Source organism: Salmo salar, chromosome ssa15, assembly GCF_905237065.1.
Source record: "Salmo salar chromosome ssa15, Ssal_v3.1, whole genome shotgun sequence".
Taxonomy (NCBI): Eukaryota; Metazoa; Chordata; class Actinopteri; order Salmoniformes; family Salmonidae; genus Salmo; species Salmo salar.
Genome location: NC_059456.1, coordinates 108,210,901 through 108,228,145, shown reverse-complemented (window position 1 = coordinate 108,228,145; position 17,245 = coordinate 108,210,901). Strand labels below are relative to the sequence as shown.

Genomic DNA, 17,245 nt, shown 5'->3' with positions numbered 1-17,245 from the left:
ACTAATCTATAACTCTATAACTAATCTATAACTCTATTACTAATCTATAACTCTATTACTAATCAATAACTCTATTACTAATCAATAACTCTGTTACTAATCAATTACTATAACTGTTACTAATCTATAACTATTACTAATCTATAACTCTATTACTAATCAATAACTATATTACTATTCTATAACTCTTACTAATCAATTACCATAACTCTATTACTAAATAATTACTATAACTGTTACTAATCTATAACTCTATTACTAATCAATTACTATAACAATATTACTAATCAATTACTATAACTATTACTATAACTCTATTACTAATCAATTACTATAACAATATTACTACTAATCTACAACTCTATTACTAATCAATAACTCTATTACTAATCTATAACTCTATTACTAATCAATATCTCTATTACTAATCTATAACTCTATTACTAATCTATAACTCTATTACTAATCAATAACTCTATTACTAATCTATAACTCTATTACTAATCTATAACTCTATTACTAATCAATAACTCTATTACTAATCTATAACTCTATTACTAATCTATAACTCTATTACTAATCAATAACTCTATTACTAATCTATAACTCTATTACTAATCTATAACTCTTACTAATCAATTACTATAACTCTATTACTAATCAATTACTATAACTGTTACTAATCTATAACTCTATTACTAATCAATTACTATAACAATATTACTAATCAATTGCTATAACTCTATTACTAATCAATTACTATAACAATATTACTAATCAATTACTATAACTATTACTATAACTCTATTACTAATCAATTACTATAACAATATTACTAATCAATTGCTATAACTCTATTACTAATCAATTACTATAACAATATTACTAATCAATTACTATAACTCTATTACTAATCAATTACTATAACTGTTACTAATCTATAACTATTACTAATCTACAACTCTATTACTAATCTATAACTATTACTAATCAATAACTCTATTACTAATCTACAACTCTATTACTAATCAATAACTCTATTACTAATCAATAACTCTATTACTAATCTATAACTCTATTACTAATCTATGACTCTATTAATAATCTATAACTATATTACTAATCTATAACTATTACTAATCTATAACTATTACTAATCTATAACTCTATTACTAATCTATAACTCTATTACTAATCTATAACTATTACTAATCTATAACTATTACTAATCTATAACTCTATTACTAATCAATATCTCTATTACTAATCTATAACTCTATTACTAATCTACAACTCTATTACTAATCTATAACTCTATTACTAATCTACAACTCTATTACTAATCAATAACTCTATTACTAATCTATAACTCTATTACTAATCTATAACTCTATTACTAATCAATTGCTATAAATCTATTACTAATCAATTACTATAACAATATTACTAATCAATTACTATAACTATTACTATAACTCTATTACTAATCAATTACTATAACTGTTACTAATCTATAACTATTACTAATCTACAACTCTATTACTAATCTATAACTATTACTAATCAATAACTCTATTACTAATCTACAACTCTATTACTAATCAATAACTCTATTACTAATCAATAACTCTATTACTAATCTATAACTCTATTACTAATCTATGACTCTATTAATAATCTATAACTATATTACTAATCTATAACTATTACTAATCTATAACTATTACTAATCTATAACTCTATTACTAATCTATAACTCTATTACTAATCTATAACTATTACTAATCTATAACTCTATTACTAATCAATATCTCTATTACTAATCTATAACTCTATTACTAATCTATAACTCTATTACTAATCTATAACTCTATTACTAATCTACAACTCTATTACTAATCTATAACTCTATTACTAATCTACAACTCTATTACTAATCAATAACTCTATTACTAATCTATAACTCTATTACTAATCAATAACTCTATTACTAATCAATAACTCTATTACTAATCAATAACTCTATTACTAATCTATAACTCTATTACTAATCAATAACTCTATTACTAATCTACAACTCTATTACTAATCAACAACTCTATTACTAATCTATAACTCTATTACTAATCAATATCTCTATTACTAATCTATAACTCTATTACTAATCTATAACTCTATTACTAATCAATAACTCTATTACTAATCTATAACTCTTACTAATCAATAACTATATTACTAATCTATAACTCTATTACTAATCAATAACTCTATTACTAATCTATAACTCTTACTAATCAATAACTCTATTACTAATCTATAACTCTATAACTAATCTATAACTCTATTACTAATCTATAACTCTATTACTAATCAATAACTCTATTACTAATCAATAACTCTGTTACTAATCAATTACTATAACTGTTACTAATCTATAACTATTACTAATCTATAACTCTATTACTAATCAATAACTATATTACTATTCTATAACTCTTACTAATCAATTACCATAACTCTATTACTAAATAATTACTATAACTGTTACTAATCTATAACTCTATTACTAATCAATTACTATAACAATATTACTAATCAATTACTATAACTATTACTATAACTCTATTACTAATCAATTACTATAACAATATTACTACTAATCTACAACTCTATTACTAATCAATAACTCTATTACTAATCTATAACTCTATTACTAATCAATATCTCTATTACTAATCTATAACTCTATTACTAATCTATAACTCTATTACTAATCAATAACTCTATTACTAATCTATAACTCTATTACTAATCTATAACTCTATTACTAATCAATAACTCTATTACTAATCTATAACTCTATTACTAATCTATAACTCTATTACTAATCAATAACTCTATTACTAATCTATAACTCTATTACTAATCTATAACTCTTACTAATCAATTACTATAACTCTATTACTAATCAATTACTATAACTGTTACTAATCTATAACTCTATTACTAATCAATTACTATAACAATATTACTAATCAATTGCTATAACTCTATTACTAATCAATTACTATAACAATATTACTAATCAATTACTATAACTATTACTATAACTCTATTACTAATCTATAACTCTATTACTAATCAATAACTCTATTACTAATCTATAACTCTTACTAATCTATAACTCTATTACTAATCTATAACTCTATTACTAATCAATTACTATAACAATATTACTAATCAATTACTATAACTATTACTATAACTCTATTACTAATCAATTACTATAACTGTTACTAATCTATAACTATTACTAATCTACAACTCTATTACTAATCAATAACTCTATTACTAATCAATAACTCTATTACTAATCTACAACTCTATTACTAATCTATAACTCTATTACTAATCTATAACTCTTACTAATCAATAACTCTATTACTAATCTATAACTCTATTACTAATCAATAGCTCTATTACTAATCAATTACTATAACTGTTACTAATCTATAACTATTAATAATCTATAACTCTATTACTAATCAATAACTCTATTACTGATCTATAACTCTTACTAATCAATTACTATAACTCTATTACTAATCAATTACTATAACTGTTACTAATCTATAACTCTATTACTAATCAATTACTATAACAGTATTACTAATCAATTGCTATAACTCTATTACTAATCAATTACTATAACTGTTACTAATCTATAACTCTATTACTAATCAATTACTATAACAAAATTACTAATCAATTGCTATAACTCTATTACTAATCAATTACTATAACAATATTACTAATCAATTACTATAACTATTACTATAACTCTATTACTAATCAATTACTATAACTGTTACTAATCTATAACTATTACTAATCTACAACTCTATTACTAATCAATAACTATATTACTAATCAATAATTATATTACTAATCTACAACTCTATTACTAATCAATAACTCTATTACTAATCAATAACTCTATTACTAATCTACAACTCTATTACTAATCAATAACTATATTACTAATCTATAACTCTATTACTAATCTATAACTCTATTACTAATCTATAACTCTATTACTAATCAATAACTCTATTAGTAATCTATAACTCTTACTAATCAATAACTCTATTACTAATCTATAACTCTATTACTAATCAATAACTCTATTACTAATCAATTACTATAACTGTTACTAATCTATAACTATTACTAATCTATAACTCTTACTAATCAATTACTATAACTCTATTACTAATCAATTACTATAACTGTTACTAATCTATAACTCTATTACTAATCAATTACTATAACAATATTACTAATCAATTGCTATAACTCTATTACTAATCAATTACTATAACTATTACTATAACTCTATTACTAATCAATTACTATAACTGTTACTAATCTACAACTCTATTACTAATCAATAACTCTATTACTAATCTATAACTCTATTACTAATCAATATCTCTATTACTAATCTATAACTCTATTACTAATCTATAACTCTATTACTAATCAATAACTCTATTACTAATCTATAACTCTATTACTAATCTATAACTCTATTACTAATCAATAACTCTATTACTAATCTATAACTCTATTACTAATCTATAACTCTATTACTAATCAATAACTCTATTACTAATCTATAACTCTATTACTAATCTATAACTCTTACTAATCAATTACTATAACTCTATTACTAATCAATTACTATAACTGTTACTAATCTATAACTCTATTACTAATCAATTACTATAACAATATTACTAATCAATTGCTATAACTCTATTACTAATCAATTACTATAACAATATTACTAATCAATTACTATAACTATTACTATAACTCTATTACTAATCTATAACTCTATTACTAATCAATAACTCTATTACTAATCTATAACTCTTACTAATCTATAACTCTATTACTAATCTATAACTCTATTACTAATCAATTACTATAACAATATTACTAATCAATTACTATAACTATTACTATAACTCTATTACTAATCAATTACTATAACTGTTACTAATCTATAACTATTACTAATCTACAACTCTATTACTAATCAATAACTATATTACTAATCAATAACTCTATTACTAATCTACAACTCTATTACTAATCTATAACTCTATTACTAATCTATAACTCTTACTAATCAATAACTCTATTACTAATCTATAACTCTATTACTAATCAATAGCTCTATTACTAATCAATTACTATAACTGTTACTAATCTATAACTATTAATAATCTATAACTCTATTACTAATCAATAACTCTATTACTGATCTATAACTCTTACTAATCAATTACTATAACTCTATTACTAATCAATTACTATAACTGTTACTAATCTATAACTCTATTACTAATCAATTACTATAACAATATTACTAATCAATTGCTATAACTCTATTACTAATCAATTACTATAACTGTTACTAATCTATAACTCTATTACTAATCAATTACTATAACAAAATTACTAATCAATTGCTATAACTCTATTACTAATCAATTACTATAACAATATTACTAATCAATTACTATAACTATTACTATAACTCTATTACTAATCAATTACTATAACTGTTACTAATCTATAACTATTACTAATCTACAACTCTATTACTAATCAATAACTATATTACTAATCAATAATTATATTACTAATCTACAACTCTATTACTAATCAATAACTCTATTACTAATCAATAACTCTATTACTAATCTACAACTCTATTACTAATCAATAACTATATTACTAATCTATAACTCTATTACTAATCTATAACTCTATTACTAATCTATAACTCTATTACTAATCAATAACTCTATTAGTAATCTATAACTCTTACTAATCAATAACTCTATTACTAATCTATAACTCTATTACTAATCAATAACTCTATTACTAATCAATTACTATAACTGTTACTAATCTATAACTATTACTAATCTATAACTCTTACTAATCAATTACTATAACTCTATTACTAATCAATTACTATAACTGTTACTAATCTATAACTCTATTACTAATCAATTACTATAACAATATTACTAATCAATTGCTATAACTCTATTACTAATCAATTACTATAACTATTACTATAACTCTATTACTAATCAATTACTATAACTGTTACTAATCTATAACTCTATTACTAATCAATTACTATAACAATATTAATAATGAATTGCTATAACTCTATTACTAATCAATTACTATAACAATATTACTAATCAATTACTACAACTCTATTACTATAACAATATTACTAATCAATTACTCTATTACTAATCAATAACTCTATTACTAATCTATAACTCTATTACTAATCAATAACTCTATTACTAATCTACAACTCTATTACTAATCAATAACTCTATTACTAATCTATAACTCTATTACTAATCAATATCTCTATTACTAATCTATAACTCTATTACTAATCTATAACTCTATTACTAATCTAGAACTCTATTACTAATCTATAACTATATTACTAATCAATAACTCTATTACTAATCAATAACTCTATTACTAATCAATAACTCTATTACTAATCTATAACTCTTACTAATCAATAACTCTATTACTAATCTATAACTCTTACTAATCAATAACTCTATTACTAATCTATAACTCTATTACTAATCAATAACTCTATTACTAATCTATAACTCTTACTAATCAATAACTCTATTACTAATCTATAACTCTATTACTAATCAATAACTCTATTACTAATCTATAACTCTTACTAATCAATAACTCTATTACTAATCTATAACTCTATTACTAATCAATAACTCTGTTACTAATCAATTACTATAACTGTTACTAATCTATAACTATTACTAATCTATAACTCTATTACTAATCAATAACTATATTACTAATCTATAACTCTTACTAATCAATTACCATAACTCTATTACTAATCAATTACTATAACTGTTACTAATCTATAACTCTATTACTAATCAATTACTATAACAATATTACTAATCAATTACTATAACTATATTACTACTAATCTACAACTCTATTACTAATCAATAACTCTATTACTAATCTATAACTCTATTACTAATCAATATCTCTATTACTAATCTATAACTCTATTACTAATCAATAACTCTATTACTAATCTATAACTCTATTACTAATCTATAACTCTATTACTAATCAATAACTCTATTACTAATCTATAACTCTATTACTAATCTATAACTCTATTACTAATCTATAACTCTATTACTAATCTATAACTCTATTACTAATCAATTACTATAACTCTATTACTAATCTATAACTCTATTACTAATCAATTACTATAACTGTTACTAATCTATAACTATTACTAATCTATAACTCTATTACCAATCTATAACTCTTACTAATCAATTACTATAACTCTATTACTAATCAATTACTATAACTGTTACTAATCTATAACTCTATTACTAATCAATTTCTATAACAATATTACTAATCAATTGCTATAACTCTATTACTAATCAATTACTATAACAATATTACTAATCAATTACTATAACTATTACTATAACTCTATTACTAATCAATTACTATTACTGTTACTAATCTATAACTATTACTAATCTACAACTCTATTACTAATCAATAACTCTATTACTAATCAATAACTCTATTACTAATCTATAACTCTATTACTAATCTATGACTCTATTAATAATCTATAACTCTATTACTAATCAATAACTCTATTACTAATCTATAACTATTACTAATCTATAACTATTACTAATCTATAACTATTACTAATCTATAACTCTATTACTAATCTATAACTCTATTACTAATCTATAACTATTACTAATCTATAACTCTATTACTAATCAATATCTCTATTACTAATATATAACTCTATTACTAATCTACAACTCTATTACTAATCTATAACTCTATTACTAATCTACAACTCTATTACTAATCAATAACTCTATTACTAATCTATAACTCTATTACTAATCTATAACTCTATTACTAATCAATTACTATAACTGTTACTAATCTATAACTATTACTAATCTATAACTCTATTACCAATCTATAACTCTTACTAATCAATTACTATAACTCTATTACTAATCAATTACTATAACTGTTACTAATCTATAACTCTATTACTAATCAATTACTATAACAATATTACTAATCAATTGCTATAACTCTATTACTAATCAATTACTATAACAATATTACTAATCAATTACTATAACTATTACTATAACTCTATTACTAATCAATTACTATAACTGTTACTAATCTATAACTATTACTAATCTACAACTCTATTACTAATCTATAACTATTACTAATCAATAACTCTATTACTAATCTACAACTCTATTACTAATCAATAACTCTATTACTAATCAATAACTCTATTACTAATCTATAACTCTATTACTAATCTATGACTCTATTAATAATCTATAACTATATTACTAATCTATAACTATTACTAATCTATAACTATTACTAATCTATAACTCTATTACTAATCTATAACTCTATTACTAATCTATAACTATTACTAATCTATAACTATTACTAATCTATAACTCTATTACTAATCAATATCTCTATTACTAATCTATAACTCTATTACTAATCTACAACTCTATTACTAATCTACAACTCTATTACTAATCTACAACTCTATTACTAATCAATAACTCTATTACTAATCTATAACTCTATTACTAATCAATAACTCTATTACTAATCAATAACTCTATTACTAATCATTAACTCTATTACTAATCTATAACTCTATTACTAATCAATAACTCTATTACTAATCTACAACTCTATTACTAATCAATAACTCTATTACTAATCTATAACTCTATTACTAATCAATATCTCTATTACTAATCTATAACTCTATTACTAATCTATAACTCTATTACTAATCTATAACTCTATTACTAATCTATAACTCTGTTACTAATCAATAACTCTATTACTAATCTATAACTCTATTACTAATCTATAACTCTATTACTAATCAATTACTATAACTGTTACTAATCTATAACTATTACTAATCTATAACTCTATTACCAATCTATAACTCTTACTAATCAATTACTATAACTCTATTACTAATCAATTACTATAACTGTTACTAATCTATAACTCTATTACTAATCAATTACTATAACAATATTACTAATCAATTGCTATAACTCTATTACTAATCAATTACTATAACAATATTACTAATCAATTACTATAACTATTACTATAACTCTATTACTAATCAATTACTATAACTGTTACTAATCTATAACTATTACTAATCTACAACTCTATTACTAATCTATAACTATTACTAATCAATAACTCTATTACTAATCTACAACTCTATTACTAATCAATAACTCTATTACTAATCAATAACTCTATTACTAATCTATAACTCTATTACTAATCTATGACTCTATTAATAATCTATAACTATATTACTAATCTATAACTATTACTAATCTATAACTATTACTAATCAATAACTCTATTACTAATCTATAACTCTATTACTAATCTATAACTCTATTACTAATCTATAACTATTACTAATCTATAACTATTACTAATCTATAACTCTATTACTAATCAATATCTCTATTACTAATCTATAACTCTATTACTAATCTACAACTCTATTACTAATCTACAACTCTATTACTAATCTACAACTCTATTACTAATCAATAACTCTATTACTAATCTATAACTCTATTACTAATCAATAACTCTATTACTAATCAATAACTCTATTACTAATCAATAACTCTATTACTAATCTATAACTCTATTACTAATCAATATCTCTATTACTAATCTATAACTCTATTACTAATCTATAACTCTATTACTAATCTATAACTCTGTTACTAATCAATAACTCTATTACTAATCTATAACTCTATTACTAATCTATAACTCTATTACTAATCTATAACTCTATTACTAATCTATAACTCTATTACTAATCAATAACTCTATTACTAATCTATAACTCTATTACTAATCTATAACTCTATTACTAATCAATTACTATAATTCTATTACTAATCTATAACTCTATTACTAATCAATTACTATAACTGTTACTAATCTATAACTATTACTAATCTATAACTCTATTACTAATCTATAACTCTTACTAATCAATTACTATAACTCTATTACTAATCAATTACTATAACTGTTACTAATCTATAACTCTATTACTAATCAATTACTATAACAATATTACTAATCAATTGCTATAACTCTATTACTAATCAATTACTATAACAATATTACTAATCAATTACTATAACTATTACTATAACTCTATTACTAATGAATTACTATGACTGTTACTAATCTATAACTATTACTAATCTACAACTCTATTACTAATCTATAACTATTACTAATCAATAACTCTATTACTAATCTACAACTCTATTACTAATCAATAACTCTATTACTAATCAATAACTCTATTACTAATCAATAACTCTATTACTAATCTACAACTCTATTACTAATCTATAACTATTACTAATCAATAACTCTATTACTAATCTACAACTCTATTACTAATCAATAACTCTATTACTAATCAATAACTCTATTACTAATCTATAACTCTATTACTAATCTATGACTCTATTAATAATCTATAACTATATTACTAATCTATAACTCTATTACTAATCTATAACTCTATTACTAATCAATTACTATAACTGTTACTAATCTATAACTATTACTAATCAATTACTATAACTGTTACTAATCTATAACTATTACTAATCTATAACTCTATTACTAATCTATAACTCTTACTAATCAATTACTATAACTCTATTACTAATCAATTACTATAACTGTTACTAATCTATAACTCTATTACTAATCAATTACTATAACAATATTACTAATCAATAACTCTATTACTAATCTATAACTCTATTACTAATCTATGACTCTATTAATAATCTATAACTATATTACTAATCTATAACTATTACTAATCTATAACTATTACTAATCTATAACTCTATTACTAATCTATAACTCTATTACTAATCTATAACTTTTACTAATCTATAACTCTATTACTAATCAATATCTCTATTACTAATCTATAACTCTATTACTAATCTATAACTCTATTACTAATCTATAACTATAATACTAATCTATAACTATATTACTAATCTACAACTCTATTACTAATCAATAACTCTATTACTAATCAATAACTCTATTACTAATCTATAACTCTATTACTAATCTATAACTCTATTACTAATCTACAACTCTATTACTAATCAATAACTCTATTACTAATCTATAACTCTATTACTAATCTATAACTCTATTACTAATCTACAACTCTATTACTAATCTATAACTCTATTACTAATCAATAACTCTATTACTAATCTATAACTCTATTAGTAATCAATTACTATAACTGTTACTAATCTATAACTCTATTACTAATCAATTACTATAACAATATTACTAATCAATTACTATAACTGTTACTAATCTATAACTCTATTACTAATCAATTACTATAACAATATTACTAATCAATTACTATAACTATATTACTAATCAATTACTATAACAATATTACTAATCGAATCAATAGATAAAGTTGATCAAATGGATTACACTGGAATGTTTTTATTGGAAGGGAAATGGAAACTGGCTGTAGGCTTCGTGTATAATATGTATATGTAAATATATGTAAAATAAAATTGGCTTTAGGTCTACTTTGTGTTCTAGGACTTTGTAGAATTATACAAAACATATCCTTGACTCTAAATAAATAAATCACTTTATTTTTTATTTTTATGTATTGATATATTTCCTCAAATCTTTCTTCATGCATTGAATCCTTTATAATCGTTTAGGCACTATTTATTTACGTTTGCTGCACCTTTCTAGGTTGATATGCAATCTGATGCATATGGTAAAGGAGACGGCCCTGCAACGTTCTCTAGTGGGTATTTATAGGCTGAAAGGCCAGGTGGTTCTAGTGTTCAATCAAATAGTTCAGTTATTGTGTATATTACATTTGTTTTATTTAATGACTTTATAATTTCATTCCAAGTCATCATCTCATCTCTATAGAGCTGCTGTCTGACAAAATCACAATTTGAATAGTTCTTCAAAGTAAATAAGGTATAATTTTATGACTGCTGAATATCAACTAATTACTTAGATCATGTATTTTCAGGTAGAGATACCTGGTGAAGCAACAGCTGGCTCTCCACATCCCCTCACAATCACGCATTCTTCCGTCTCTTCAGTATCAGGCATGAAAGAAAGACAGACCGGCGAAAGTAGGACAGCAATGGAATATGGTCATTGTATTTAATTACCATGTTTTCTTCACTATGTAGAATACTGGCCTGTTGCAAACTACAACTCCCTACTACATCACAGTTCAGACTGGATGTGATTTATCTCTAGAGAAACTACAACTCCCTACTACATCACACAGTTCAGTCTGGATCTGATTTATCTCTAGAGAAACTACAACTCCCTACTACATCACAGTTCAGACTGGATCTGATTTATCTCTAGAGAAACTACAACTCCCTACTACATCACACAGTTCAGTCTGGATCTGATTTATCTCTAGAGAAACTACAACTCCCTACTACATCACACAGTTCAGACTGGATCTGATTTATCTCTAGAGAAACTACAACTCCCTACTACATCACAGTTCAGGCTGGATCTGATTTATCTCTAGAGAAACTACAACTCCCTACTACATCACACAGTTCAGTCTGGATCTGATTTATCTCTAGAGAAACTACAACTCCCTACTACATCACAGTTCAGTCTGGATCTGATTTATCTCTAGAGAAACTACAACTCCCTACTACATCACACAGTTCAGGCTGGATCTGATTTATCTCTAGAGAAACTACAACTCCCTACTACATCAGTTCAGTCTGGATCTGATTTATCTCTAGAGAAACTACAACTCCCTACTACATCGCACAGTTCAGGCTGGGTCTGATTTATCTCTAGAGAAACTACAACTCCCTACTACATCACACAGTTCAAGCTGGATCTGATGTATCTCTAGAGAAACTACAACTCCCTACTACATCACAGTTCAGGCTGGATCTGATTTATCTCTAGAGAAACTACAACTCCCTACTACATCACACAGTTCAGGCTGGATCTGATTTATCTCTAGAGAAACTACAACTCCCTACTACATCACACAGTTCAGACTAGATCTGATTTATCTCTAGAGAAACTACAACTCCCTACTACATCACATAGTTCAGTCTGGATCTGATTTATCTCTAGAGAAACTACAACTCCCTACTACATCAGTTCAGTCTGGATCTGATTTATCTCTAAAGAAACTACAACTCCCTACTACATCAGTTCAGTCTGGGTCTGAATTATCTCTAGAGAAACTGTGCAATATATATATATTTTTTATTCTACCTTTTTTTTTAACTAGGCAAGTCAGTTAAGAACAAATTCTTATTTTATGCACATTGCGCTCACAGAGAAAAAAAGCCTGAACAAAATGCAATTCAAATAATTTAGACAAAAGGTCAATTAATTGTTTAAAGGTGGATTTCACCATGGCTCTGCCAATGGCATATAGTTATCAGTTAAAATCATATCTATCTTTTGATATACACACACCGTCAATCAATTCAGACTGTGCTGTGGTAGACACTGCTAGACTGGAAGCTACCTTCAGCAGAGTAAACATTTACATTTTAGTCATTTAGCAGATGCTCTTATCCAGAGCGACTTACAGTAGTGAATACATACATTGCATTTCATGCATTTTTTTTTTTTTGTACTGGCCCCGCGTGGGAATCGAACCCACAACCCTGGCGTTGCAAACACCATGCTCTACCAACTGAGCCACAGGGTTCTGTCTTGGTTCAGGGTTCTATGTTGGTTCTATCTTTGACTGACGTTAGCTAACGAAAACTAGCTAATGTTAAGCAAATAAGATTAGCTCAATGTGGTAGCCATCTATTCCACTCTTGTCTGGAAAACACTCTAAAAAAAAAAAATTGTCGTTGTCGATATAGCTAGCTCTGTTTGTGTGTTGGTAGCAATGATGAATGTGTTTAAATTATATATGGTTCGGTTCTCAGCCAGTCTCAGCTGGCTAACTAGCAATCTCGCTGTCGATTTAGTGATGCTAGTAAGCTAACAGCAAGCTGACAATATTGAAATGTCCACGTTAGTTATGCTTAACTAGCCAGTCTAATAGAGATCAATACAATTAGTGGTGTGGTTAAATTATTTTGTTGTTTTCTATTGTGTTGTAGCTGGTATAGAATCTGATTCCATTTAACATGCACTTCGAACCCCTTAGCTCTGCACAAGGTGAATGTTAAATTGGACTAAAATATTTATAAGCTGTACAGTCAGCACGGAATAAATATTAATTGGTTATTCCATGGTGGGTTGGTTTGAATTGGGTGTTCGTATGATTTGTGTTATGGGGTTACAGGTGGTTTAGATTAGATGTAGCCCGAGGACTACAGAGTACCTTCCAGAACATGTCATCAATTTAGTCTACCCCTCTTCTCTTTCAACCTGAGTTTTACAAAGATAAAAAGATAACCTGGAGTCCTTCCACAGTGCCCCGCTGCTGAAAAATACCTTAAAGCAAGGGGCATTTTGGGTACACAAGCATGAGGGAGCAGACACACCTTGTGGTTATGGAGCACAACAAGATTGTGGGACAGAAACCAGCGAAAGGAATACTGAAAGGTATCAAAATCAAGACTACAACAGTAAATGTACACAACACACCTAATTTTTCTCCCTGTAGATTCTCAAAAACACAATACAAAGATACGTCTATAAACATCTCCCTTCTACTTTTACATTTAACATTTTAGTAATTTAGCAGACGCTCTTATCCAGAGCAACTTACAGTAGTGAATGCATACATTTCATTTCATACATTATTATTATTTTTTTTTTTTTGTACTGGCCCCCCGTGGGAATCGAACCCACAACCCTGGCATTGCAAACACCATGATCTACCAACTGAGTTACAAGGAATGATCTGTCAAAGTCCATGGTCTAGGGGAAGTTTTACAGACAGTACTTTGAAATGAGGAGTTTTGGTTGTGCATGGTTGTTCTTAGACTGGAAATGTATTGTTGTGTATGACAGTGATTCAGGTGACATTTCTCCTCCATTTCCTGTGTAAGAATTGCCTTCCTAAAACTTTTCACATGTTACTTAGCCCCCCCCTCTCCGTCCCATTCACTTTGTTGACTGATCTTTCCTGTAAAAAGCTGCTCCAAATGTCCCCTCGTTGTCCCTAAGTAATACGCTAGCGAGTCCAATTAGGTTGATAGCTTTAACAACTAAGGTGTGATGCCCAAACGTCCCTTCCACAAAAAGTGTCAAATGCTGAAACCACAAACATGTCTTTCCAGGAGACGTGCAGAACCAGCAAACGCTCTTTGGATTTCTAAAATACAGGAGACAGGTGGGTGAGTCCACCCCAATGTACTGCATGTCGTGATAACAGAGAGAGGTGGGAGTCCAGCCTTATAGTGTGATCAGTAGAGCCTTATAGTGTGATCAGTATAACATAGAGCCTTATAGTGTGATCAGTAGAGCCTTATAGTGTGATCAGTAGAGCCTTATAGTGTGATCAGTATAACATAGAGCCTTATAGTGTGATCAGTATAACATAGAGCCTTATAGTGTGATCAGTATAACATAGAGCCTTATAGTGTGATCAGTAGAGCCTTATAGTGTGATCAGTGAAACACAGAGCCTTATAGTGTGATCAGTAAAACACAGAGCCTTATAGTGTGATCAGTATAACGTAGAGCCTTATAGTGTGATCAGTATAACATAGAGCCTTATAGTGTGATCAGTATAACAAAGGGCCTTCGCGAAATGCCACAAAGCACGACTAACTGTATTTTTAGACACCGGAAGTCAATTCAATTCGCTTTATTGGCACGACGTAACAATGTACATATTGCCAAGTCATCATAAGTCATCATAAGGTGTATCATTCAGCGAGCGAAGCCCTGACCTCACTTCCTCCTGGGCTTTTACATCTCACTGTCCTAGAAATGCCTCTGACATGATGAAAACAAGCCCAGATTTCCCCTGAGGTGAAATTCCCCTTTAAAGGTGAAATTCCCCTTTAAAAAAAAACAAATAACAATAGATTTCGGTTAATCGCTCAGCACTAGTGTGTGTGTGTGTGTGTGTGTGTGTGTGTGTCTTACCTGTGTGTATTTTCAATCAGGAAGCTGAGTAGCACGGTGAAGGGGAGGAGCAGGTGTGACATCACACGGAGTAGGGAGTGAGTCCACGGCAACCCCATGATGTTGCATAGCAACGCTGAAACACCAATCACAGCTGGTAATAACGTGACACTTCCTTATACCGGGCCACTCTCAGTATTCTCAAGGTAAAAATCAAATCATTTATAGTGACATAAAATTTTAGTCATTTAACAGAGGCTCTTATCCAGAGCGACGTACAGTTAGTGCATCCATCTTACAGTAGCTAAGGGAGACAACTGCTTATCACAGTCATAGTAAGGATTTTTATTATTTTTATTCCATAGAGTACCAGAGTATGAGTCATAATACCCATAAAACCTAGCGGTAAAACAAGGAAATGGTTCCAATCGTTTTCCCACCATTCATTTTTCGCTGAGGGGGATTTTAGAAACATATAAAGGATGTTTTTCGTTTAGGCTTACCTTGGCGTGACATTTTGATAACCATGTATATCTCTCTAGGACAAGGTGACTTTTATCAATATATTCTTTTATCAATATATTCGCGTGTATTTACCCCCCAAATGTAATTAGCTGCTAATGTGGCTATCATAAAGAACAAAAACAGTCCACAGGCCCCCTGTGGCTCAGTCGGTGTTCGCAACGACAGGTTTGTGGGTTCGATTCCCACGGGGGGGACCAGTACGGAGGAACAAAATGTATGAAATGTATGCATTCACTACTGTAAGTCGCTCTGGATAAGAATGTCTGCTAAATGACTACAATGTAAATGATGGTCTGGAAGAGACTGCTGAATCGAGGCAAATTCTGTTGACTGTCCTGTGCAAGTTTTACATTGAGATG

At 26.6% G+C, this 17,245-nt stretch overlaps 1 protein-coding gene across 2 annotated transcripts in view; it reads right to left on the bottom strand.

Moving 5' to 3' along the window:
- The window catches only part of pnpla1 (patatin-like phospholipase domain containing 1), an 88,986-nt gene that overhangs the window by 34,331 nt on the left and 37,410 nt on the right, over positions 1-17,245 (bottom strand). For both annotated transcript variants that reach the window (XM_045695260.1, XM_045695261.1), the window contains exon 7: positions 16,383-16,497. In XM_045695260.1, the coding sequence (XP_045551216.1) occupies positions 16,383-16,497 (115 nt within the window). The remainder of the gene's footprint in view (positions 1-16,382; positions 16,498-17,245) is intronic.